Consider the following 22733-nt stretch of genomic DNA (forward strand, 5'->3'; position numbering starts at 1 on the left):
CACAGCTCCACAGCTCCCCCCCGGCTGGAGGGCAGCAGGGCATTGAGATACCCTTTCCCCCTTGTTGGGATCTTCTCTGTTGCCTTTCCTGCTCTCTCCTTCCTTCTCCCCAGACATGACCCCCGCCCCCCCCTTCACACTGACACAGCCAGAGGGCACTACTGCTCTCAGCAGCGGCAGGAATTGCTGGGTAGAAGCTCCCCTGTGTACCAGGATGGGAAACAGATCTCTTCTCTACAAGGTGCAAGATTTTTGGCTATTTCTGAATATTTTTTCATGAAAAAAGAAAAAATCTTCCTGCAGACATCCACTCCTTCCCGAGAGCTCCAGGGCTGGGCGTCTCTCACACTCCCTGCACAAGCATTGGGGCTGGGTATTCATGCCGAGGCCTCCCTGGAGCTGCTCAGCATGTGGGGGTGCGTGTGATACTTGGGGGGCCTTCCCCACCACCTCTTCTTTGGGGTCTCTCCAGCCTTCCCTCGGACACAGCTTGTGCCCTGCCCAAAAAGGAAGCGAGTGACTCTGTGGGGAGAGGGAGATCGTCCCCCTTGAAATGGGGCTCCCTGGTGCTCAGCTGCCCTGAAGGTGTTCTGAAGCATCAGCTCCGTGTTGCATGAGGCTTAGCGGGGCCTGATTAAGCTGAGTCGAAAAAATCAGGAGTGAGACTTGTCCCTGCGAGGAGCCTGCTGGGCACCCGACCCTGGCGATGGCAGCTCGCCGCAGCAGAGAGCGGGTGGCAAGCGGAGTCTGGTGTGTCCCCCGTTACCCAAACCAAGGTGTGCAGGCACCTACTTGATGTCTCATTAAAAATAACATATATGTGTCCATATAAACCATGCACATCCATATAAACCATACACATCATTATAAACCATGTACATCCATATAAAATGTGTACATCCATATAAAACATATACATCCCTATAAAACATATACACCCATATAAAACATCTACATCCACATAAAACATCTACATCCGTATAAAACATACAAGCTCCGAGGAGCTTTTACATAGCCAGTAAAAAACAGAAATCCCTATTTCCCTCAAAAGCAGGGAGCAGGGCAGGGGGTTGTCAAAGGTCACCAGGGATGCCGGAGCAGCAGGGAGGGGAACGATGGGAACCAGCAGTGGGAGCCACGGGAAAGCACCAACTGTATCCCAGGAAAATAATATTTGTGCTGTGTGACGACTCTGTAAAAAATGCCTAAACAGGATTAGAGGCTTTCATGGAAGTGTATCTCTGGAGTCAGCCAGGCAGAGGCACATTAAAGCTTTCAGCCCTTTCTGAAAATAGTCCTGAGTGTCTGCGCTCCGCTTGCCACAGCTCCCAGAGGTGCGCGGGGGCTCGCGGGGGAATTCCGGGCCCGCTGGTGCGCGGAGGCCGGTGCGGGCAGCGCTGCCCCCCCGCTCCGCTCCCCGCGCCCCCCCGACGTGCCGCTTCCCTCCCGCCCCCCCACCCCCGGCGCCCCTTCCCGGCCGCGGCCCCGTTAATGGTTAACCCGCCCGGGTGGGCTGATGGGGCCGGCGGCGGTGGCGTGATCCCCGCCCCGCCGCGCCGGGCGAAGCTGCGCTCCGGCTCCTGGGCTCCGCGGGCGCGCACCGATTCCTGGGCTCCGCGGGCGCGCACCGATTCCTGGGCTCTGCGGGCGCGCTCCGCCTCCTGCGCTCCGCGGGCGCGCTCCGGTTCCTCGGCGGGCGGCTCTCCGCACCTCCGCGCTCCCCGTCGGGGGTCCGGGCGGGGATGGCCCCGCGGGGGCTGGCGCTGGTGCTGGCGCTGGTGCTGGCGCGGGCGGCGGCGGAGCTGGCGGAGGAGCTGGTGCTGGCCCTGGGGGAGGCCGAGCAGGAGGCAGATGCCGTCGGGGCCGCCCCGTCGGGCCCCGCCGCCTTCCATCGCGCTGCCAAGGTGAGGAGCGTTGCTGGGGGGGTAGGCGGTGGGGGCGGCCAGGCCTGGTCGTTTCCCCCCGCAAACCCCAGCCCGGGGCTTGCGTGTCTCTGCAGGCGTCGTGGCGGCTGCCCGGGAGCTACATGGTGATGCTGTGGGCGGGCAGCGGCGAGGCCGAGGTGCGAGGCACAGCGCGGCGGCTGCAGGCACGGGCGGCTCGGCGGGGATATCTGACCAAACTGCTGCACGTCTTCCACCTCCTGCCTGCCTTCCTGGTGAAGATGAGCAGCGATGTCCTGGACATGGTACGTGGGGCGGAGGACAGGTCTCAGGGAGGTGGGTTGCAGCGGGGGGCAACTGGTGGGGCGTGGCAGCCCCAGCCCCAGGCGGAAGAGCAGCTTTGCCATCACACCAGGTGTTGTGATGTCCCCTGTGTCCCCTCCTCGCAGGCGCTGAAGCTGCCGCATGTGGAGTACGTCGAGGAGGACGCCTACGTCTTTGCCCAGAGCATCCCCTGGAACCTGGGCAGGATCGTGCCACCACAGCCCAGCTCAGGCACCTACAGCCCTCCCAGTAAGCACTGGGACACAGCGGGAGGAATGATGGGGTTTGGGAAAGAAGGGTCAGTGCCCCTGTCCCCTCTCCTGATCTCAGAGGAATGGAGATATTCCCCTGCTCCATGGTGCTGCGGGTCTGGAGCTGCATTTTGCGAGCACCCCAGGTGGCCCGGACTGACCGTGGCGGTGGTTGCCTTTTGCCCTGGCTGCGTCCCTGGTAGATAAAGGTGACCTGGTGGAGATTTACCTGCTGGACACCAGCGTGCAGAGCACCCATCGGGAGATTGAGGGCAGGGTGCTCGTGACTGACTTCGAGAGCGTCCCCGAGGAGGACGGCACCCGTTTCCACAGGCAGGTGAGCCCCGAGGTGCCGCATGCTGCTGTCTGACAAGAGCATCCCCCTGCACCCTCCAACCCTGACCGAGCTTGTGAGGCTTCCCAGGACGGGAGGGTCACTCGGCTCAAAACAAAATGCTGGGCAGGACATGCAGCAGCTGGAGCTGTGGTCCTGGGGGATGCTGGGACCCTCAATGTCGTCTATTTGGGGCTGTGGCTGAGCAGGACAGGGCGTCTTTCCAGGGAAAGCAGGCTGGGGAGGGGCATGGGTGCCTGCAAGGTGTCGTTGCAAGAAGGAATTGAGGTTGACCCCACACCTGGGGCTGGGAAGGCTGCCTGCACCCTGCAGTGGGTGCTAGTGCTGCCTTGCATGGTTTGCATTGCTGCGTGGGAAGCCCAGCACTAGCACAGCCCTAGGGAAGGCTGGCTGCATCCCCTGTCCATCCTGCCAGCTTTTCTCCTTCTGCACAGGATGATTTTTTTATCATCCCCCCTCAAAAAAATTTTTTAAAGATTTATTCTGCAGTGGGATTTAGCTGGTGCAAAGCACAAGGGGTGGGGTGGGATGGAGAGGACGCTGTGCTGTTGCAAACTTGCTTTGAATGCAATGGGCCGGGGCGTAAAACCGTGGTGCCCGTGCCAGGCCAGCAAGTGCGACAGCCACGGGACACACGTGGCTGGGGTGCTGAGCGGGCGCGATGCCGGCGTGGCCACGGGCGCCAACATCCGCAGCCTCCGGGTGCTGAACTGCCAGGGGAAGGGCACCGTCAGCGGGACCCTCATCGGTGAGTCACCCCACGCCCCGCAGAGGAGCCCGCTCCCTCCTGCAGCCCCCCTGCCTCGTCCCCATCCTGTGAGGGTGTCCCGTCCCTCGTCTCATCCCCCAAGGCCTGGAGTTTATCAAGGCGACGCTGGAGGCTCGGCCGTACGCGCCGCTGGTGGTGGTGCTGCCCTTCACCGGTGCCTACAGCCGTGTGCTGAACGCCGGCTGCCGGCGCGTGGCGCAGATGGGGGTGGTGATGGTCGCAGCTGCCGGTAACTACAAGGATGATGCCTGCCTGTACTCACCAGCGTCCGAGCCGGAGGTAGGGGCTGGAAGGGCTCCCTGAGGAGTAGGGATGTGCGGGGACATGCTGCCACCTCCCCAGGCTCGTCTGCTGGGGCTGCGCATCCCATTCCACTCATGTGCCCTTCTGTCACCACCCTGGCAGGTCATCACGGTCGGCGCCACCAACAAGGAGGATCAACCTGCCTCCATCGGCACCCTGGGCACCAACTTTGGCCGCTGTGTGGACCTGTTTGCCCCAGGGGATGACATCATTGGCGCCTCCAGCGACTGCAGCACGTGCTTCATGGCGCAGAGTGGGACGTCGCAGGCGGCCGCGCACGTGGCGGGTGAGCTGGGCTGCGGGGTGGCGGGCAGGGCTGGCTCTCCACTTGCCCTAAGTGGTGAAGATACTGGACGAGTGTCCCTGGAGGTGCCGGGCATCTTGGCTGCCTGTGCTGGGGACATTCTTGCATGCCACCATGCCACTATTTTGGCATGTTTGGGTGCTGCAGCCTGCACAGAGCTCCTGCATCCCGTGCATGAGGGTAATGGGCTGCAGTGATTCCTTCTCCTGTCTCTCTGGAGTTGCGTTGCTCGGAGGAGTTGTGTGTTGATGGCTGCATGGCCCCTGGTTCTCACCGCGGCCCCCGTGGCTCTTGGCAGGCATTGCTGCCATGCTGCTCAGCGCTGAGCCCCAGCTGAGCCTCGCCGAGCTCCGGCAGCGCCTCCTGCACTTCGCTTCCAAGAACGTCATGGACACAGCGTGGTTTCCCGAGGAGCAGCGGCTCCAGACGCCCAACAGCGTGGCCGGGCTGCCCGCCCGGCTGGGCACAGGTAAAGACCTCGGCTGCCTGCTGGGTGCCCGGCAGAGCTCTGCCCGTTCTGGGGAAAGACGTGCCGGGGTGAAAGCACGGCATGTCGGCAGGGCATGCCCCTCCCTGAGCTGTGTCCGCGCTGCCGCTGATGCCATCTGCCCCGTTGCAGACGAGCAGCTGTACTGCCGCTCGGTGTGGTCGGCACGCTCAGGGCTCACCCGGCACGCCACGGCCGTGGCTCGCTGCGCCGGCGCCGAGGAGATGCTCAGCTGCTCCAGCTTCTCCCGCAGTGGCAGGCGGCTGGGGGAGCACATGGAGGTGAGCAGGAGACAGAAGTACTGCCCTTGGGGTGCCCACTGACCTCGGAGGCATCCCCAGGCGCCCGCACCCTCCCAGTGACGCCGTGCCGCCCCGGCCGCAGGACAAGGATGGGCAGAAGCAGTGCGTGGCCCACAACGCTTTCCGGGGCCGAGGCGTCTACGCCATCGCCAGGTGCTGCACGTGGCCCAGGGCCGAGTGCCGGATCAACGCCAGCTCCCGGGCGGCCGAGGGGGCCGGCTGCTCGCCGCGGGACCACGTGCTGACTGGTAACACCTCACGTGGCGCGTTACAGACCCTCGAGCCGACACCCTGATGGCTGAGGGTGTTTCTTCCAGAAAAGCTCTGGGACCTGGGGGTAAACGGGTGGGTGTGAGCACTGCGCCGAAGGGAAGGGGATGTGTGCTGCGTGCACGTAGGCAGGGAAGGCTCAGGGCTCATGGGGACATCCCTTAGCGCCTGCGTGTGCGCTGGGACGCTGCCGTGGCCACCCCGTGCCAACAGCCCCTCTCCCCTCGGCAGGGTGCAGTTTCCACTCCCCCACTGCGGCACTGGGTGATGGCGGCAGACCCGTCCCGGGGCCGGGGAGTGGGGCCAGCCGCTGTGCCAGCAGGACGGAGATGATGGCCCACGCCTTGTGCTGTCCCGCCACCAGCCTGGAGTGCCGGGTGAAGGAGCACGTGTCCCCGGGCTCTGCGGAGAAGGTAGGGACAGTGCACGCTCCTCCACCACGGCATTGCCCTCACCTCTGCGCGTCCCTCTGCCACCCTGACGGGTCAGGTTGGCTTTGGCATCTCATCGTGACCGTAGCCCCAACCCCAGCCTTCACTGGTGTCCCCAGCTGCCCACCTGTCATGGGACATGCTGCCCAGCTGGGGTCACTGACCACATCCCAGATCCCTGGGGACCATCAGGGACGGGCAGACCCCTGCCGCTTTGGTGGCCTGTGGAGCATGACTTCTTCTGCCCCGTTAGGTGACGGTGTCCTGTGACAACGGCTGGACGCTGACGGGCTGTAATGCCCATTCCCAGAGCCCTGGCACCATGGGAGCCTACGCTGTGGACAATACCTGCGTGGCAGCCAGCGACCCTGGCAGCAGTGTGGCTGTGGCCATCGCCATTTGCTGCCGGAGCCGGCAGTAGGGACGGGCTGAGCCGGAGACATGGCTGCCCTGGCCCAGTATCCCAGCATACTGGGGATGGGTGCTTTGCTGGACCACTGCATCCCTGGCTCGGTACCTTCCTAGGGCTGAGCTGCTGCTCCTGGCATGGTCCATGCTCCGACACGCGGCTGCTGACGGCCTCCACGCTTGGGCTGCCGTGATGGTGGGGTACAAGCTCATCACTCAGACAGCAGGGCTGAGACCCAAGGGGCTGTGGAAGAGCTTTCCAAGCAGCCCCCGTGCAGTCAGAGCCCTGTCCCATCACAGGAGTCATCCCGGAATCCTTTCCCCCCACCGTGTGCAGGCTCTTCCTGTAAATACCCGGACTGTACAAGCCATCTTGAGGCTGTTTGTTCATGTTGTCACCCAGCACATGACAAAACCACCACCTTTTTAAAAAAATATATATATATTGTGGTGAGGATTGCTCCTTTCTTTCCTGGTTAGTTGCTCATTAGATGTCAGAAAATGCCTCTTAGCACCTGGAAAATCATAGTTAGCATTTTTAGGCAGTTTTGTAATTGCCTACTTGTGTACCTGGGAGACTTCTTCACTTTCTAGTCAAGTGTAAGGGCTCTAGTTTAAACAGTCCGCTTGTCTAATTAAGATTTTAATCTGCATTGCTACAGAGTCAGCTTCTGCTTTGTTAGTGGTTTCTTTTTGTTGTTAAGTCAAAGTTAATGATCTGCTGGTGTTACGTGTTAAAGCTTTAACAGTTTCCCTTTCAGGGTTTCCCAAAATACATAGAATTAGTTGTAATTCCTTTGGGGTGGGGGTGGGGTGGGGGTGGGGTGGGGGGGAGGGGTAAAGAAAAAGCTTTCGTAGTACATTTTAGCTTTTTACATTTGTACCTGAAATATTTATTTGGAATTTTATAAATAAACATTTTATAAATGTCTTTTTAAAATGAAATTCATAGACCAGTGTTCAGTAGATATGATCCATCATTTGGCTTCATGTATGGCCCCAGGGAGAAGCAGTGGCTGGAAGGGGGAGCTGCCACCCATCTGGCCGGGATGCTGCTCCCCCAAACGAGCTCTGCTTCATTAGTGAGGCAGCCACAGGCCCCCACCTCGGGATCTGATCCCTGCCCTGGGTACACGGTGGCCCTGTATGACCATTGGCACCCTCCCTGTGCCCACAGCTGGCCCAGGCTCTGCATTGGCACAGGGAGCAGGGGCCGGGTCTTGTTGTCCCATGCACACACAAGAACAGAAGTTTGTTTTTAAAACAGTGGTGTAGGACAAGAGCTTCCAGTTATGGAAACAAACCATCATCCAGCTTAGGGGAATGTGTCCTTGTGCTTTTTGTTGCTAGTAACACTGGGCTAAGCTCGATAAGCACTGAAGCCCCAGAAAGAAGATAAAGCATAGATGTTCAAAGAGAGATTCACAGCAGCAGAGAAAGGCTGAGAAGTACCAGGAGCCACTTTTTTTTTTTTTTTTGTGTGTGATTAGCAGCCTCTTGGTATTACAACATGTAATTTGTGTGGTGTTACCTGAGGACAGATGAAAAAAAATAAAGCTTGATATCACAAGCACCAGGTTAACCTGTCAAACTTTGTCTATTCTGGGTATTTTTTCCCTGCCAAAGCACCCCTTACAGATCTCTTACTCCACCTTTAATTGGCAAGAAAAGACAGAGACCCAGTAGGATGCACCACTTCGAAAGGTTTAAACTATTTCTAACTTGTTACCTGAAGAAGGCCAAAGCCCAACCCTAATCTAAACGTGTAATTACATAACATGTATGTAATTACAGCCCGTCATTTTATGAGCTGTAATCTGAATTTTGCACAAAGAGGGGAAAAAGAAAAATGGGACGTTAGCCTAAGAGCTCCCAAAGAGCTTTGACACAGCTGGTAATTTTTCAGCAGACTTACTAGGCTGTAACCTCTCAAAACACGCATCAGATACTTCCCTTCCTGACTTCCCTTCACCTTCCCTTCGTCACCTTCTGCTGATGATCCTGCTGCCTGCTCACCTGCCGGCTCCCAGCAGAAGGTGTGAGCACATTCCATGCACAATAAGCCAGACAGAGCTTTCACGGCTTAGTTCAAGCGTACATAAGGGAGGGAAACAATATTAAAAGAAGATTAGCCCTTGCTTGGTATCTTGTATTGTGGGTAGGCAGAAAAGCCTCTCTGATTCAGGAGGAAGCAGCGTTGATCCCAGGTATGCTGTCGCCACGCTGTTCACAACACCCAGTTCACGCTCCCAGGACTGGCATGACCAGTGGAGAGCACGGGCTGGGTCACGCTTGTAACATAAAAGTCTTTGTCCTTAGAGTGGAGGACAAAGGCACCTGTCAGGAAGGCAGAGCCAGGATGTCAGCCCTGTCCGTAGCTCCGAGTTCTGCTTTACGGAGGCAGCAAAGGGGTGAGCAGGGGAATACCAGCACCGCGGCACTGCTGCGTGTCCAGCTTTCTGCACTTCGCACCAAGAGAAAGGGTGGTATTAATTCAAGTCCAGATCGCCTGCAAATCTTGATAGCTGACACACAAAAGCTGGTCTAATCCATGACTGCAGGCGCAGCCAGGGTAAATCATTCTGCTAAGAAGGTCAAGAGAAGAAACTGCACACAGATACAAATCTGACAGTGCACCACGGCATAAGGATATAGAGCAGCGCAGCTCCAGGGGCTGTTCAGCTGCTTCAATTTACTCTGGACAGGAGCCAAAATGGCAATCAGGGCAACCTCTCAGAGCTTATCATCTGCAGGACTGGCCTAAGAAGCTTCAAGATAAGAGGGATCAACAAGACAACAGCGTAGCGGCGAATGCGCAATCTAAAGATTACACTAGTTTTCTGTGAAAGGAATAACTTTTATTCCATTGACCAGGAATCCCAAGACTGTTCGTCAAGACTGCCTATTTTTCCAGTGCCAAATGTCTGTGTATGAATCGGACAATATCTCCTCGAATGCTCACAGGCAGGCTGCGGCTAGCTCCTCACTGAACATTTTGTAAGCTGTATAAAAACATTTTCATCCAAAAAGATTGGCAGTAAAAATTACAACATAGAAATGCATCACAATTTACACAAAAACTAGTTTTGTTGAACTCTATTTTCCAAAAAATAATCTTCAGCAGGTTCAAATGACAGCAGCTGGAAACAAAAATAATTGACCAAGTATCATCTTATTGCAAATTATAACCACTGACTTTGTACAAGCGTGAGCAGAACCATGAAAAAGTTTGTATTGGTTTCAAGTATACAGTGGTGATGAGCCATCCTGATGTAATTCTCTTATCAATGCTTCTCTGGGCCTGCGGTAATCGAGGACGTTGTTTCCATAGGAAATAACAGGAACCTGAAGTGACGAGTGGTGCCAACCCATAGGAACATTACCAGCTTCTTCCATCATCATCACCGCTGTGTACTGACTTCTTGTGATGATTTATGACCCATTAACAAAGTATTAGGGATGGGGGAAGGAAGAAGGGGAATCCGCAAGAAATGATTTACTCAAATCAATTTAAAACATCACATTTAAAATGTCCCAGCACATTATCAGAAACATTTATAAAATGCTAACTCTGCCATGTGTCTATGAAGACATTGTTTGGAAAAGAAAGTGAGAGGTTCACTACAATGCCACCCTTACTCCTTTGCACGTGCAACTGATGACAACGGCTCTCGTAACCCGCAATAAGTCATAAAGCTGTACAGCTGAAATCAGATTGGATGTCTTCTTCCAACAGTGAAATGACTGATTAATTCCAATATTAGTGCACAACAGTGAAAAGCTGTCTGCTGCTTCTTCTTTTGGCAACAGTATGTAAAAAGAAAAAAAAAAAGGCACTTTTTGGCTGGTTGTGCCTTTAACTTGGCAAATTTATCTATTCTGGAGGTACCCAGGCACTCCTTAAGATGTCCCCCATTTCTGTGCATGTTTGTTTATATAATTTTTTTTAAAGTAAGGCAGAATCCATAAATAAAGGCAAAAAGCAGTGCAGAAAATGTGGCAAACACAAAACGTACAAAAGATGAAGCGTTAGTTGGCACAAAAGCAGCTTGTATGCAGAGCCAGAAATCACTGAACTGCACTTCACGTGGAAAACAAAACCGTGCTCAAATTGTCCCAACTGGTTTCCAGTTGTTTATGAGCAAATCAAAAGAGCTGTGATATTTTAAACGTTGCCTGGTCAAGTGAAAATACAAACACAGCCAAATCATTCTTTCCCCGTGTTAAAATTGCTATAAAATCTGCACAATAGTGTCCCAAACTCACTCAAGGAATTATTCATCATATACAACCAATACCAACTTTCTCAGTAATTTCAAAGCTAAGCAAGTGATTGCAGATCACATGATTGAGACTACATTTTATTCAATATGTCTCCAAAGATTAAAAAAAAAATTTAATGAGTAAAACTGCAACAGAATTCCATCTTAAAGTGCTTTTTTCTCTTAAACTACTCATTAACTTTTTTTTTCTTTTAAATTCACCAACATCCTTTAATAATAAACACTTGCATACCCAGAGAACAAAGTTTTTCTTTTATTGCCCTTCCCAATTGCCTGTGGTTTTCGGAAGGGTACCAGAAAAGATGACCCATTCCTGAACTCCTTGACGAAACCATTCTGTAAGGAATCACGCTCCTTACAGAGCAATCTTGCTGATCCTTCTCATAAAAAGCTTTACAAATTAGCAGGGAGACATATTAAATACAGAAGTCCTTATGTAAACCCATTCTTTAACTAATATTTTACAATGAAATGTAAGTCATCACACATCTTTACAGAAATTTGAATATTCCTATTCAATATTATCAGAAAGATTTAAAAATTTGCCCTCCATACATAAGGGCGGTCTGTTGTTTTTTTTTTTCCTGTATAAAAACCAAAAGAATTTTTTTGCAGCATCACAGAAAAGCAACAGTTTTACATTCACTCGTTTAATGTTCACATAAAAATTCAACCACTAGCGTTTGTGTATTTGATAAAATCTTCTTGACAAACTGTTTTCGGTGTCTGGACTGTCACAAGCTACTGCAGGTGAAGATGCAGTTTTCTAGAGCGTTTATTGATCTGAAGCCTTCATGGCTAAAAAATGCTTTTAGCTTTCAAGGAAACAACCTCCTCTGGCATGGCCTCTGATCCTATAAAGCCACTTCTCTTCCAGACTCTTCTAACGGCATAAGCAACAGGACTCCAGTTTCAGTAGGTACCAGGCATTGTATGTTTGAGTTGATCTGTTCTTGTGTTCACAGGTATCCTCTACGGGTCAACATCATCAAGGTCACTTTTAGGCTCACCAATCATCATAGGAGACTCTGAGCCCTTTCAACACACACAAGGGATGGGGAGAGAAGGTTACGGCACGTTACTTTTGTAAGGTGCACAGTTATCGCTTCTAAATTCAGTGATGGTTCTGACCCAAGCCCCAGGAACAAGCTGTCTATCGGAGCAACGCAACACAAGACAAACATGCCCTTATTTTATTGTTACCTGCTGCAGGTGTCTCTCTCCGTTCTCGTTGGCTGGACTACCTTCTGACCCGTTACTGCTTCCAGACTGATCTTTCTCATTCAGCAACGCTGTGGCATAGGCCAGTGTGTCCTGCGTTGGAAACAGTCCAAGAGAGTGTCAGGGGCCATGGTGATACCTTCATCCCAGAATTTTTTTTTTTTTTTTTTTTTAAGTTGGTTCTGAAACAATAAAGCTGCTGTAGTGAGATACTTGAGTCACCACAGGTAATTGTGAGGTATTGACTAATATCATTCAAGGGTTATTTTTCTCAGGAACAACCACAGGGTCTGGGCTTCTAAAGGAAGAATGGCCTTAAGTGCACTGCAATACACTAAAGTTGCCAAAACCAACGATGCTAATTGAAAAGGAAAAAAGGAAATAAAACCAGTTTAATGTCGTCTCCCAAGACTGACACGTACCTGTGCTGAAATAGTGCGCTGGAAGGTTTTTGCAGTTGATGTTTCATTGGATACGTTACTCTGTGGAGCCCAATAATGTTCAGACATCTGCATAAAAAGCCAAGAAAGCCATTAATTGCCATATGAGCATTACATTTGTAAAGCCTCATCTGCCTGCGACGGTGGGCGAACTATCAAGTCTGGAACAAGCTTCCTGAATACTCTGGCAACGAGCTGGAGATCCGGGGCACAGATAAGCATGCACTTTTAATGCAGCCAGAACAGTCAGAGAGGCTATTGCCCCTCAGCTGAAAACTAGCAACCAACTCCCTTTATTTGGTAAATGCACATGCAAGCAAGTTACTGGATGGCACCCAAAGAGTGGTGCATTCGGGGTTTACAGTACAAAGTTAAAACGGGTACAGCAGGACTACCCAGACCTTTCAGTTCGCTGTGTTTCAAGAGAAGAGTGGCAACACATCGTGCCAGCTGCACTGCGAGCATCCCACTAATTCTGCTTCCAGTACTGAGTATAGCACTAGTTTATGCATCTGACATCTGCCTGGCAGCAGCTGTCAGGACAGAAAGGCAGCCTGGAGCTGGGATACTATTGTGTTGTACATGCAGTGCTGGGAGACCAAGGATTGCCCTGCTTGACTGTAGGCAAAATTCTGCTGAGCTTTAAGTTTCCAAAGCGTCCTTGGGTATTTATTAAAGCTGTGTTGGCCAACCTGCGTTACGTTTAGAGGGAAGAACAAAAAAAACCAACCAACATGTGTGGGAGGAAGAAGCTATATCTGTCAACAGCTACGTTTTGTGCAAAGCTGCAGAGAGTCTGTAAGGAATCAACTCATTTACACATTCCTTTGCATCAACATGCAGGTAACGGAAAATTGCTTTTTAAGAAAACTGAAACCTTCTAACACGAATACAGTGGCACTGAAAGCTTCCCACATGGCAAGGAATGACAATCATTACAACCATTCACACTTGGTTTTATTCATCTACGCCGGAAACATGTGGGTGCCTACTCAAGCTCTTGCACGCATCAGATTGAGCCGCATCCAAACTGTCCTTGTAAAACATGAAGTAGCTTGTATTTTGTCTTAAGAGTCATCTCAAAGAGCCACACAGAGGATGGAGATTTCATAATTCTCGCTGTAAACAAAGTGGCAGTCTTTCCATAAAGTCACAGTCAAACTACCTTTTTCTGTAGCCACTGTACAGCCCAACTCCAGTGGTGGGAATTCTCCTTGAAATAGTCTTTCGCAGTAGTGCACCTTGAAAATTGAAATTACGTTCATTAGTCCTGAACAAGGCATTCTGGCAATCTTCAACAAAGAAATGCAAAGACTTCTTTTTCTTTGTGCTGCTGCCCTCTGTATGCACTGCTATCATTGTGAACTCTGACCTAAACTGTACAGCCCTGTTATTAACTGAATTAGCAAGAGCAATAATGCCTAGTAAAGTTTACACAAGGTAGTCTCCTACACAGATTCAAGTATTCCAGAACTATGCTTTACTGGGACACATGCCAAGTCCCAAAGAGAATTTAGGAATCATAATACTTAAAAAAATCTGGGACAGTTTCCTTATATTTACCTTGGTCTTAAACCTAGGCTCCTGCTTTACAGAACGTAGCTGACCTTTGCCTTTATAAACAGCAATTAATCGGTTGTTACACGAGAAATCCATCTCGGGTGCTAATCAGTAAAGATTTCCCTTCGTACTGACACATGTCCTGTCAAGACCTTTGAGCACCACTTTTATGACGGTAACAAGAGATTGGGCTGATCAAGAGCAGGAAAAGCAGCAGCCTTAACAGTCAGAGACGGGCCTAAGGTAGGGATGAGGTTAAATTCTGAAACTGTCTTTACTCACTTCTGAGCCAAAGTAACAAGGAACTTGACACACTGGTAACAACGGCTGCTGTCCACATGGTTGCTGTGGTGCATCAAGGCTGTGGGGAGAAACACATGGATCAAAAACCACAACTCATTTTCCTGCCTAACAGTCAGTCTGAAAACATAAAGACAAAGCTAAAATTAGTTAAACTTGGGTGGTGAAAGTCACTTCTACAGACGTTAGCATGAGTATTTGTGTTAAACACACTGCTGTACTGTTGGCAGTTTTGAGTACTTCCACAACTCTATTGGATTAAAAATAGATCAAAGTGAAAATGCAGTAATTCTTTCAAATGTGGCACCTGAATTTTAAACAGTCCTCTCTTAATGCCGTTATTCTTCCCCTATAATCCAGTCTACATTAGATAATTGCTATGGTTACATCTGTCTGAAGGAAAAACCCACATGCTTGAAATCCCCATAAATGGACCAGATCACCAGCTTCCACCTGGATCAAAACTTGCAAAGCTAGAAGAATGTTTACAGCTTCTTCAGACAAACAAGCACAGCAAAATTCAACAGCCACAAATCTCTTCTACGAGAGACTTGGGGAAACCCCCAGGCCATTCCTACCCACTATACCATGAATTCCCACATCTTTTAACACAATTCTTTGACTGAGGAGAAGCACAAAGATTTCCATGGAGCTGCCACAATCAGGTTTGTTACTCAAAAGTTGCTCTGCCCATAGGAGTCAGCAAAGAGCACAGTAGTGAAACCTCTAAAGTAGGCAAACAATTGCTAGGGAACTGCAAAAAGTCACTTTTTCTACCATGAAAGCACAGCAGGTGATTAAAATTACAGCACCAGTGTGCTGAAAATTATGCACAAACATCCTCTCGAGGGCCACAGAAAACTACTTTTTGCTGATTCTTGGAGTAAAACTAGCCAGTGTGACTGACAGGTCATGGTCCACGTGCAGTGAGATTGGATGTGTTCAGTGCTGTTGCAAGGAAACTCCAAGGTAAAACTACAACTTTCACTCCCAAAACTCACAGCAGTTCTTGTAAAATATGTATGATTTAATGACATTGCACAAAAAGCCCTCAACATAAAAAATCCAATGGAATAATTGCACCTCTCCTCTGAAAAGGAAAAAAGGTCACGTATTGCCCAAACTACAGAACAGAACTGGTCCAAGTGGGACCAATTTACCCAGAAATAAAATAACTACTTAGCTATTCTCTTACACTGCCGCGTACCATCTTCTCTTTTATCAGTCATACCTGGAAACTACCAAGCAGAAGAGCACTGAAGTATAAGAGAGAAGTAAAGAACAAAGCTAAATATTCCTTCTCACTAAAACAGAATCCAAAATAACTTAGGGTGAAAGCCACAACCTGAAGAAGCTCCGCATCCAAACATCTATGAAAGAGATGCTCAAGCTGCACTAACTCTTCAGAGGTGCTCTTTGAGCACCATGTGGCTACTCCACATTTCTCTTGCACACAAAGCATCTTCTCTGGATTCATATGAAGTAAGCTCTCCTCACTTTTGGGACGTTTCTGTTGCTTTTGCATGCTTTAGTAACTTCAGTTAAGTTTCTGTATCAAACGGAGAGACGATACTTCGTATGAGCAGCAACAAATGGGAGCCAGCAGTTAGATTATGAGGCTATCCTACAGTTAGTAGTATTGGCATCCTTTCATGCTGAACCAGTTTCTTTTAATGGTAATTAGAATGCTGGCAAAACAAAAATATTGGCAATTTTTTGAGATACATAGGAAATAAAAATTAATTTTTAAGATTACAGGACTCTCAGAGCTACTCTGTTATGTTAATACAAGGTACTCCCCTCCGCCCCCCCCCCCCTTGTGTACACACTCTGATTTGCTTAGCTCTCTTGCCAACCTCTTGGTTAAGGTTCCATAACGTCACTTTTTAGGTATGTAAGTATCCCTCTTCCCTGAGATTGCTGACTGCTGTTGTTGGAGATAACTATTTTTTCCCAGTTAAATTCTTTTCCAGTTTGCCATTTCTATAATATTCTAATGCTTATTTTGAATTTTCTTAGAGCATTTTTGGGGGGCATGGTGGCTAAATCAAACGTGTCGAGCTGTTTTCCCTGAGAAGCGAAACAGTTTAGAAGGATTAGAAACCAGGAGATGATATGAACCATCATCAACATAAGGGTCTGCACTGACTGGAGCATTCACCCCCTGGCTTACTTGCCTATTAATCCATTTTCAGTCTCAAAGGCAAATTTGATGCGCTCTACTTGTAATGGGTCTTCAATAACCTGTTAGGAAAGAAAAAGATCAATTTAAGTTGTGTGTGATAACTATATCTATTCTAAGCATGGTTTTAAGCACCTCAACATCAAAAACAAGTTAAGACTTGTAAAGTTTCAGGTATCACTGGATTATCAAGACAGCAATTTAAAAAGTAATAAAAACTCCAAACTGAAGCATTAAAAGATACGTGGATGTTGAAATCACCAACACAGTCCTGACTTTTTTCATTATGCATCGATACAAAATCTGCTCAAGTCTTTACCCTTCACCTACCAGTATCTCATGGAGTAACTGGAATATGTTTTTCAGTTCATGAGGTGGAGCAGTTTCCAGCTGAGTCTGTATGTAAGAAATTATAAAGTGATTTAGTAAAATACGTTGATGATGAAGAATTACAAGACAGCTTTACAGATTTTTGAAAATTTGTTGTTTTAAACAGTAAAAGCCAAAAAAAACCCCCTAAACCCACCAAATCCAACAAAATGTACTGACTGTTCTGCAGATCCCAGCGCTGTTATAAATCGCAAGACACAGTATGACTCAAGCCTAGAAGAAATACTTATGCAAAAAGCTTATCTTGATTATCTCCCTACCTTGATGAAGTGTAGCACAGTAAAGGAAAAGTGCTCGTTACAAAAGCAGCAGTACACCACCATCTCAATGAGAACCGACAGAGATCCAGTTAGCTCTCGTAACGCATACATCACCTAATGGAAAGTGTGAACAATTTCAGATACAGCCATACAATTATTTTTAAGTAAGTTTGTAATAAAACGTTAGTCTTTTCCAGGAAGGATGCAGCTTTTTTCTCCTAGCACCTGCGTGGCCCAGTGAGCAGAAACCCTGCTCTCATGGCACTCCATTCAGCTCCTGCTGCTCATCTCCAGGGGTCTGGTCAAGCATGATCCATTAAAGTCAGAGCTATTCAAGCTGGCACCTCCAGCTGACATGGTAACCGACTGCATTGGGCACTTGTGAAATGCGTTCAGCTGCCTTTGCTAACTTTGTAAACTCTCAAACCAGACCCCTAAAGTTTAGAGACATACTAGAATAAGAAGTGGTCAAGAAGAAATCAAAGGTGCCTTCCTGTTTAGACTCAAAAGAATAACCATATACTCCCTAGCTGGTTGGTTTTTAATATTCAATGGTTTTCACGTCAGGATACTTCAAAGAAATCACATAAGACCAGCTTTTAGGTTCAAGCAGGGCAGAATTTAGAAACACATACCTCCATTAAGTAGGGTTTTCCCTCAGATAGGAATAACAAGGTTTCCACTTCTTCATGGAGCGTCAAAAGCGGACCTGAAGCAGTGATGCTTAGAGGTGGACGCTGCTTAAAGAGACCAGGAGCTATAATAGCAAATACAAAAATAATCCACTAATAAATTAGTTCGTTCTACACAACTTGAAGACATTGTTGCTCATTTGGCACCATGAAAACTCTAATGACATTCATCTCAACTAGTTTATAGCTCATATGGTACCACTCCAAGTAACAACCTCTTGCACACTAAAATGTCATTGACTGTAGTGACAACGTAGGCAAATGAACTGCAAGAAAGTCAGAGCAAAACGTTCATATTTCCTATCAGTACTTTGAGTTTTATTTTCACTCCCAATCACTGCTGCATATTCATCATATTCAGAATGTTTATCATTCTTTTGCTTTATGATTTTTGACCACCTCCAACTCTAGAAACTTTTAACCCTAGACAGGAATCAAGTTATTATTTTAAAAACACAGCTTTAAATTCCTCCTTCAGGAAACTGAAGATCTCAACGTATTCCTTTATCATCTTTATTTGGATATTTCTGTCCCTTGTAAGAAATATCTAGAAGTGTGTTTCATTGCTTATTATCCAGTAGCTCAGTCTAAATACTCCCCTTCAGATTAGCAAAAGACATAATAAATCTAAGCAAAATACAGCCCCTTAGGCTGCGAGTCTGTTCCAGCCAACAATGACACAGCTTGATTTACTCACATGAAGAAAGACCTTTTAGGTATACGGAGGATGGGGGAAGGCACAATTAATGTTAATATCACGATTTCCCCCACTCCAAGGGCCTGTAATACTATCTCTTTGCCACAGCCTCTCAGTACTTTTACAGCAAAATAAAAAGTAATCAAATGTATGCTATTACTGCCTTAAATTCAAAGTTACCATATTTTCCTAACTAGTTACTCCCAGTCAAAGTAACTGAAATGCAAAATGACCAAAAGGTAATATTCTTACCAACATTTCTTTGAGAGGAGACGTCAGAGTGCAAAACAAGTAGTGCTACAGTGTTGTGGAGATATCCAAACTCACGTGCTTGTGCTGAACTCCACCTGCGATTCTGCTTGATCCAAAGGAGAGATTTAATTAACTTTTGATTGGTTGATTTAGTCAACTTCTGCTAAGTCAAAACAAAGCAATGTCCTTAACAGTCTACCACCATGTTTTAATACTTCAAAGCTGGTGAAAATCTTGTTATCATCAAAAACATGATGCTCACTTCTGCCAAAACAGCTGTTTCCACGCCAGCCACACATAAGTAGACTAAGACTTGCATGAAGTTTACAGAATAATCCAACAATTAGTCTATTGTACCACATAAAAAGCATTTATCCATAATTTAAGCATAATAAAAACCACAGGGATGGACAAACTAAAGCACAACACATGCTACGTAAACTTTACCTGATTACTCTGCCGGTTGGGGCCAAGAAGAAAGTTGATCATGTGCCTCAAAGCAGAGTGTCTGAGAAGAAGACTGCTAGCCCTTATACCCTGCTGTTAGGCAACAATAAAAAGTTACATAGCTGTGCAGGTAAAGAATTACTGCTCTAACGAAACAAAGTAAAATGCATACGTTAAACACTGCATTTGCCATTCAAAAAAAATAAAATCGTCACACAGATTAATAAGGAACATCTCTAAAAAGCTGTCTCATTATATAGAGCACATTATATAAATCAGCATTTGCAAAATAAGTACCACATGAAAAAAGAAAGAAAAAAAAATAGGGGAATAGTGAGAAACCATACTGGGGTGAACAGTACAGTCTAGTCACTATTCTTCTTCCTCTAGGACAAAAATCCAGAATGCTGGATTTTTTTTTTTTTTTTTTTTTTTTTTTTTAAGAACAGCCATGAACACTCCCCCAAAACAGAAACCCCAAATTCAGACTCTGAAAATGACATCTTCAATTGGTACACTTTGCTGGTGTATGTTTGTGTGATTTTATCCTAATCCAGTGTTCAAAGCCAGTTACTTTTTAAAACAAAACAAAAACAAAAGAACAAAAAAGTGTGCTGGAAGAGTTTCACTGTGCTGATTAAACCTTCTATGTCTATGGATGACTAGCTGCTTTACTATTGTCCTTTAAAACTAAAATAGCATGAAAAAACAATGGTTTCTTACCTTTTGTACAAAGTTATTGAACAGCAGAAAGTACTGAGCACAGTTTTTACAGTTTTCAGGTACATCTTTATCTAGTAGAGCAAGTAGCACCTCCAATAATTGATGCAGACTTTTTAACTGTGAAAAAATTATGAATTTGAATGTAAAGAGTTGTCTACCGCTTAAAAAATGAAAGTTTTTCACACATCAGAATTAAGGTATGGTTAAGAAAATCATATGTATGGTCAGACAGGCGTAGTGTGATGATTATCAATAGCTAACATGGAATCACAGCCTTCCCATTTTTAACTCTTCTGAACAAATGCTGTTTATATTAAACAGGAAAGTAATGAAACCATTGGCATGTAGATAACTTGCTCAAAGAGGTGGAACTCAGCAGTTTGCACTGTTTTTAAAGTGATTCAAATTACTCCTCAGACTGAAACGATGTTCAGATGTTCCAGTCGTTACAGTAATGGAAAAGAAATCAGACTAGAAATAAACTGTCACTCGACAAACGTTCTTAACAGAAACCTATACAACCATAGTGTCTTCCATTCATGACACAGGATGAAAAAGAATAGAGAGATTCCAGAAATTGGATAGAAAAAGATATTCCATCACATCAAATATTAAAATTTGATGAAAAAAAAAAATTAATTATTTCAGACTAAACAAGACCTGGACATTTAAAAGTGTCCAACCACTTTTAAATGTGACAACCTACCGAAACATGCCAGAACAGAGATAAGAGAACTCAGAAGTGTTAATACAAATTATTTGGTTCAGGTATCTCAAGGGAAATAGGTAAATCTCACACATTCTACAAATGACTCCTTTTCACAAGTTTCCTGATGGGTTTTCCTAGAATATTAAGATCAGCACAACATAACCAAGCTGTACTTCCCAAACTTGCCAAGATTTTTTAATACAAAATTAAACCTTTAACAATAACCATACTTATGGTCTCTCTCTGGAACAAGGTAACTCAGTTACTATTGCTATAGGCTTCTGACTGAGTGAGGAAGGAGAATCAGTTAGAAACTAAGCTAATATGTGGAATCAGAAAAAGATAATAAATCTTAGGAAAACACTGCTTCCAAACTATTAAAAGAATACGTGATACCAGTATATAAGACAAGCTGAAATCAGGCAGAATTGTTTAAAGAATTCTTTGAAGTTAAATTCTGAGAACTACAGCAGCACGTTACCTCCCAGGGCAGGGCTGAGGAGCATTAGCCTGTTCAAGATGCAAAGAGCTACAAGCACATCAAGGTGAGAGCCTTTCACCTCGTCATTTACAAATCACATGTCTGCGAACACCGTAAGAGCCATTAGGTAGAGACAACCAACAGGATCGCTGGTGATGAGGTGACACTAACCTTCTCCTGATAAAGCAAGGCACTGTCGAGGGTTTTTTCAAGAATAGTGGCTACGGCAACTCGCACCTCTCTCACACTGCATTCCAGGAGGAAAGTCCTGGAAGACAAAAGGCAAAGCTGCAAAGAGAACTGGAATCAACGTGTACACACGTTACTATGATTATATGATTAAGTGTGGTGCTTATTATTTTAAAAAGGATAACAATCTGGATACTTCTTGTACTGTACTTCTGTGGATAAGCTTTACCTTATTTTCCTGCACTCCTGCTTGTCACTAGTAAGGTCTATAATATTTATATTTATTAATTCGAGTAACAAAAATGCTAAAACTAAAAGCTAAAGAATTTGTCTTAGGTGTTTTGAAAACACCTATTAGTTGATCTTGAGCTTGGTGAGAAAAATTCTTTCCAGTTCACATGTGATCTTTGTCAGGTAAGTATCTAACTGAAGTTACACCAAGCGCTTTCACCACATTCACATTGTCCTTTCCCACCACTCGCAGGAGTGTCTCGACAAACTTAAACACATTCCAAGGCACTCGGCTGTATTAAACACCTGCATCCTCCTCCACATACGCTGCATTATTCTATTAGATTTTTAGAATTACTCAGAAAGCTGCACATTTCTCTACACAGAGAATTAAAAACCTAAGTGATTATCTGAAGTGTCTGTTTAAAGAATGTGCACAGTCAACTTTTTGGAAATACACCAGTACAGGCCAGATCATGTTATTAGGAAGCTTTGTCCATACGTGAGACACAAAACACCTATGACAGAATTATCAGTACTTACTTTACAAGCTCCCGGCCCTCTGGCCCGACAAAATATTCAACTAACCACTGACAAGCATCAATGCTTTTGGAAAGCAGTGCATCTATGGTGGCAATCCATTCTTCTGTATCAGCCCTTTAACAAAACAGGGACAACTGTCAGTAATGAAAGAGAAAAAACACCTCCAAAACCTAAGCTGTGTTCCTTGTTTGCCAAATAGAATTTTCACTTGAATTGAACATACATTAGATGGCTTAAGACAAAAACACTTAGAGAAGTATTTTGGAACAACGTGCTGTCTTTATATCCATTAAAGCCTCTCCACACCCAATCCACAACTGCTGAAATAATGGACAGGTGGGAGAGGCAGCAAACCATCAGGTTATACATGACCCTCCTTCCTCTGCGACAGGATTCCAATGCAAAGTAGAAATGTGTAGCTAATCCTGTGAATATCCATGCTACCTGCAGAACTGCAAGGTGCTGTAGACACGACAAGCACAAAAACCTCAGAATATGTTGTTACAGTATGCAGAACAAGGCCTTACCTGAGTTTCTTCTTGGTTCGGAGATAGGTTTGGAAGAGGAATTGGACTGCCAGCTGTAAGCTCACCTTTGCCATGCACGGATAATAAGGATGCTTTACCTTAGTCTGAAAGAAAGGTCAAATTGACATCAGAGCAGAAGTATGCCCGCAGCACACATGCTGTCTCTTAAACACATCAACATGTTCTGTTCAAATAATTTACTTCATCTGAAAAAAGTAAACCAAAGAATTTTTCTGTGCTAAAAACAGTCTCCAGTGCCGACTATGCTAGTTAACAAATACACTAAAACAGGAACAAACTTGTTGTAAGGCTCACCAGATCTGCAGATTTAATAAATGCTGGTTTCTTTATTACTTCATTTATAAAAACTTAATTAGTAAACTGCATTTCCAATGAAAATCTATCAACTTTGAGGTGACTAACACCAACTTTTGGATTTTCCATGTAGAGAGGAATCTCTGTCCCACCAGAGCTCAGTCTGCATCATTGAAAAATGTGTGTGTTATTTCATAAATTTTA

General features: G+C 46.6%; 2 protein-coding genes across 7 annotated transcripts in view; one reads left to right on the forward strand and one right to left on the reverse strand.

The window, feature by feature from the left end:
* Positions 1-1817: 1817 nt before the first annotated feature.
* On the forward strand, positions 1818-6100 carry PCSK9 (proprotein convertase subtilisin/kexin type 9). The gene is made up of 12 exons (XM_086617360.1): positions 1818-1904; positions 2000-2188; positions 2333-2456; positions 2662-2795; positions 3420-3561; positions 3665-3861; positions 3988-4171; positions 4488-4658; positions 4809-4957; positions 5061-5226; positions 5480-5661; positions 5933-6100. The coding sequence occupies exons 2-12, from the start codon at positions 2027-2029 to the stop codon at positions 6098-6100; spliced, it is 1779 nt and encodes a 592-aa protein (XP_086473486.1). The 5' UTR covers positions 1818-1904; positions 2000-2026.
* Positions 6101-8964: 2864 nt separating this feature from the next.
* USP24 (ubiquitin specific peptidase 24) overlaps positions 8965-22733 on the reverse strand; it is a 67328-nt gene continuing 53559 nt past the window's right edge. For 3 of the 6 annotated variants that reach the window (XM_086617872.1, XM_086617869.1, XM_086617871.1), the window contains 15 exons: positions 22215-22318; positions 21688-21801; positions 20896-20992; positions 19535-19651; positions 18812-18904; positions 18365-18467; positions 17359-17480; positions 16724-16837; positions 16404-16469; positions 16069-16135; positions 13874-13952; positions 13197-13272; positions 12014-12100; positions 11574-11684; positions 8965-11405 (listed from right to left, as the gene is read on the reverse strand). In XM_086617872.1, coding sequence (XP_086473998.1) covers positions 11343-11405; positions 11574-11684; positions 12014-12100; positions 13197-13272; positions 13874-13952; positions 16069-16135; positions 16404-16469; positions 16724-16837; positions 17359-17480; positions 18365-18467; positions 18812-18904; positions 19535-19651; positions 20896-20992; positions 21688-21801; positions 22215-22318 — 1413 coding nt within the window. In that variant the 3' untranslated portion in view covers positions 8965-11342. Of the gene's footprint in view, positions 11406-11573; positions 11685-12013; positions 12101-13196; positions 13273-13873; positions 13953-16068; positions 16136-16403; positions 16470-16723; positions 16838-17358; positions 17481-18364; positions 18471-18811; positions 18905-19534; positions 19652-20895; positions 20993-21687; positions 21802-22214; positions 22319-22733 lie in introns of those variants that run through there. The other 3 variants (XM_086617873.1, XM_086617870.1, XM_086617874.1) reach the window with 2 other exon arrangements.

This window comes from Tauraco erythrolophus, chromosome 10 (assembly GCF_009769465.1).
Source record: "Tauraco erythrolophus isolate bTauEry1 chromosome 10, bTauEry1.pri, whole genome shotgun sequence".
Classification (NCBI taxonomy): Eukaryota; Metazoa; Chordata; class Aves; order Musophagiformes; family Musophagidae; genus Tauraco; species Tauraco erythrolophus.